The 4,322-nt window shown below is 51.2% G+C and overlaps 1 protein-coding gene across 1 annotated transcript in view; it reads left to right on the top strand.

Moving 5' to 3' along the window:
- The first annotated feature begins 3,040 nt into the window (after nucleotides 1–3,040).
- LOC138370387 (uncharacterized) overlaps nucleotides 3,041–4,322 on the top strand; it is a 39,204-nt gene continuing 37,922 nt past the window's right edge. Inside the window, exon 1 of the mRNA XM_069334741.1 lies at nucleotides 3,041–3,054. Coding sequence (XP_069190842.1) covers nucleotides 3,041–3,054 — 14 coding nt within the window. The remainder of the gene's footprint in view (nucleotides 3,055–4,322) is intronic.

Here is a 4,322-nt window from a genome sequence, read left to right as displayed (position 1 = left end):
TGGCTAACATAAGAACAGCCTTTAGAAACTTGTGTAAGGAATCTTTCAGAACATTATATACCACATATGTCAAATCAATCCTGGAGTATGCGGCTCCAGCATGGAGTCCATATCTAGTCAAGCATAAGACTAAATTGGAAAAAGGTTCAAAGGTTTGCCACCAGACTAGTACCCAAGCTGAGAGGTATGAGCTACGAGGAGAGACTATGGGAATTAAACCTCACTTCATTGGAAGACAGAGAGTTAGGGGGGGACATAATCACCACATTCAAGATTCTCAAGAGAATCGACAGGGTTGATAAAGACAGGCTATTTAACACAAGGGGCACACGCACTAGGGGACACAGGTGGAAAGTGAGTGCCCAAATAAGCCACAGAGATATTAGAAAGAACTTTTTTAGTGTCAGAGGGGTTGACAAATGGAATGCATTAGGAAGTAATATGGGGGAGGCTGACTCCATACACAGTTTCAAGTGAAGATATGATAGAGCCCAATAGGCTCAGGAACACCTGTTGATTGACGGTTGAGAGGCGGGACCAAAGAGACAGAGCTCAACCCCCACAAGCACAACTACTTGAGTACACACACACACACACACACACACACACACACACACACACACACACACACACAAACTTTCAGTCAGGGGAAAAAGGATTAACACCTGGGAACAGGGGATAGGACGTTACTATACTCCACCCCCCCCCCTCCCTCACCCCGTCTCCCCCTCACTCCCCTCTCTCCATCTCCATCTCTCTCCCTCTCCTCTCTCTCCCTCTCTTTCTCTCTCTCCTCCCTCCTCTCTCTCCACCTCCCCCTCTACTTTCTTCTCACTTCAGTGGAAGGGTCTGATCGGCCCCACCCACCCATTTATCTTTCCCTTTATCTCTCTGTTACGGCCCTCTCGGGATGCAACGGGGTTCTTACTCTGATGTTGTTAGAGGAAGTTGTATCCGACCCCAAGCCAGTAGTGGCTTTCAAGGGATGTGATCCGTGACGCAAGTAACTTAAAGGGGAAGGGAAATAAAGGCAAAAACTTAATATAATATATTAACCACCACCAATAAATAATATATAAAAAGATTACACGGGGGGAGGGGTATTAACACTGTACACATATGTCTTCTCCTGAAGACCCTGGAATCAAGCTCTCGATGCTAAGTCGTCGGTGCTTACGTGGCCTCACAACGAATCCTCTGAAAAGTTGAGCCTACCCTGGCCACAGGTCAGCCAAAACACAGGTCCACTGGGGGCACCGCCGTGGAGGCCATCAACCACACGTCCAGCTGGTCTGCTGGCAGGTTCCGGATCAGCAAGGCTGGTCAGGCCACTCCACGAACGATATAAGGGGAACGCCCTAGACAGGAGCCTTGTGTGACACCACAAATCACTCTCCTGTCCTCAATACCCCAGTGGATAAACGTCTCCAGCAGTCGGTCCCGGGTAATCCTTCTACTGCCACTTCACTGGCAGGTTAACACCACAGTGTTCTTCCGGGGGACGACTTCACAGCTGCTGCAGCAAAGCACAAGGTATGGAGACGGCTGCCTCGGGTAGACTGACTCAACTCCCATCACAGCAGTCCCAGGTCGACTCTGTAAGCAGACACGTCATCAATAACTGGGACACACTAAGGCACCTCACTTACAGGCTCAGACACAAACGCCCACCTATCCACTCCATAGATGGCGCTGGTGTCTGAGCACCACCTCACCAGAGGTCAGCAGCGGCAGTGTAGAGTGCTGAACGGGACTGGAAACTGGCCCTTGTGGCCAATACTCGCCATCCTCACCAGGTGTCGTCGTCCGATTGGAGGGGGTTTCGGGAGCTGACCCACAGATGGCGCGGTCGTTACTGCTTCGTGCTCGGACACTGGATCCGGGTTCGTAACACCTCCCCACCAAAAAGAATTTGGTTTGGGGTTTTATAAAAAGAGACACAAACCAAATTAGTACGACGACACAACTCCAAATGGACTTACTTATACTGAAAACTGGAACGGCGAGGCTGTCTCGTCCACAGAACTGTCCTACTGGGCAATTCCAGCACAATGGGAACTTGCAGATAGAAGGCAATGACCTGCCTGAGGTACTTCTCCACACCTCCACCGAGATGTTAATCCGGAGCATAATCTCACACCTCTCGAGTAAGGATCGGTGTAGACACGATCTGGGGTGACTCGACACTTCCCTGTGTCGTGGCACTGATGATGGCTGATCACAGACGGCATCTCTGGTACCGATCCGGCGGTCCTTCACGGAGTCGGGCACCTGGAATACAGGGGTCTGATAATTCAGAGTGACAGCAACAGCGGGTAAAACAGTACTTACAGCATACTCTACTAGGTCCACACCTAGTCCCAACGGGGCTGTTCGTACGTCGCAGATGGCATTCGCTCTGCCACCGTCAGGTCGACCAACGTTCCACATAACGCTGCATTGAGGCTCAGCAGTCACGCGGGGGGTGTCAACCTGTCGGAAACAGTCACTCACATTATCATATCTCGTACCTCCTGTATCAACCATCACCTTCCAGGTCCCTTCTTCAACTGCAACATTTGCAGTGCACGTCTCTAATCCCTGGGATCTCTTTGCGATGTTCAAGGGAGCCATCATCCTTCGGGTCGTCCACTGATCCTTACTGAGAACACAGAGAACACATACGAGAACAAAACAAAATACCGGTAGGAAACATTTGGTTACCTTAGGGACAAGTTTCCTGAGCCTGTCATGTCCATAGCCGGCAACATCCACTAGCCTGGCTTGGACCGAAGAGGGCACTAGACCTTTTGAACACACCTCACATACCTCTGACGTCTGGGGAATCTCTGGCTGGTTCAATACACGCTGTAACTTGCCATACCGCAAGCACACATTCGCCTTCGTTCCAGACTCGTTGGTATCCGTAGGTGCCCGCACACAAGGCCTCTCTTCTAGCTCGGGTACTTCTGCTATCGTAACCGCATGTTCCTCATCGGGAGAAGAACCAGGAGACACTGTTAGATAACTGTCGATCTGCGGGTGAGAGGACAAATTAGACATGTTCAAATCCGGGTCTGTCTTTACCTGGACATTACCACGGCCCGTCGTTACCTCAGACCTTGCTGTTCTGGCTGACTCGTCCGCTATCTTGGGATGATTGGTGTTCCAATCGGTCACCAAGTCGTTGGCTAGTACCACGTCAATCCCAGCCACAGGGAGGGTATCGACTACTGCCAACGCACATGTGCCGCTGAAGTAAGGCGAGTCGAGATGTACCGGCACTAAGGGGGCGATATACTGCGTCCTAGGAAACCCAATCAGGACAACCTGTTGTCTCCCGTCCACACTTACTCCCTCGGGTAACGATCTCTTCACGATCAGGGACTGGGCTGCTCCACTATCTCTGAGCACTACTACAGATCTACCAGTATGAACACTCGTTACATACCCGCTTGAAGTGTGAAGGGCGAACAAACTTGATCCTTCCTGTGTCGTCGTCGACTGGCTTCCTGCTGGTGATGTTCCACAGCTCATCAACATCACCTCTCTACGTGCGCCGCCACCTCTCCTGCCTCGGCACCTTGCAGCTACATGCCCTTTCTGCCCACAAGTCCAGCACACCATATTCCTCCTCGGACTCCGGTGTTTTGGACTGCTAGGACTTGTTCTTCGGGGGCTACTTGGGGGCGTCTTCTTAGCACTTCGTGGGACGGGAGTCTCTTCTTCTTCGTCATGAGGTCTGTCAAAACGGCGTTGGTAATTCCTTGGGACGTACTTAGCAGACGGCCTATGAGTCAGGATGTACTCTTCAGCCAAGGTGGCTGCCGCACTCAAGGTCTCTACCTGCTGTTCCTCTAGGTACGTCTTCAGGTCTCCAGACAAACAATCCTTGAAGTCCTCTAGCAGAATCAGCTGCTCGAGGTCTTCCTTGGTCTCCACCTTCCGAGAGGCACACCATTCCTGGAAAAGTCGCTCCTTGATCGTGGCGAATTCGGTGAACGTGTGCTCTGAGGTCTTTTTCAGGTTTCGGAACTTCTGCCTGTAAGCCTCAGGTACCAATTGGTATGCCATGAGCACAACCTTCTTCACCTTGTCATAATCGCCGGAGTCGTCAAGGGATAACGTGGAGTAAGCGATTTGGGCCTTCCCAGTCAAGACTGACTGTATCATGATGGCCCAATTCTCCCTTGGCCACTCCAAAGAGGCAGCGACTTTCTCGAAGGCTGCAAAGAACTTTGACACTTCCTTCTCATGGAATTTGGGGACCATTTTGATGTTTCTTACCGGATCGAAGCTACTGGTGTCCGTTGTTTGCCTCCGACCACCGCCTAATCGCAAAA

Source organism: Procambarus clarkii, chromosome 32 (genome assembly GCF_040958095.1).
Source record: "Procambarus clarkii isolate CNS0578487 chromosome 32, FALCON_Pclarkii_2.0, whole genome shotgun sequence".
NCBI classification, from domain to species: Eukaryota; Metazoa; Arthropoda; class Malacostraca; order Decapoda; family Cambaridae; genus Procambarus; species Procambarus clarkii.
The sequence above is the reverse complement of the archived record's forward strand: the minus strand, read 5'-3'. Positions and strand labels throughout refer to the sequence as shown.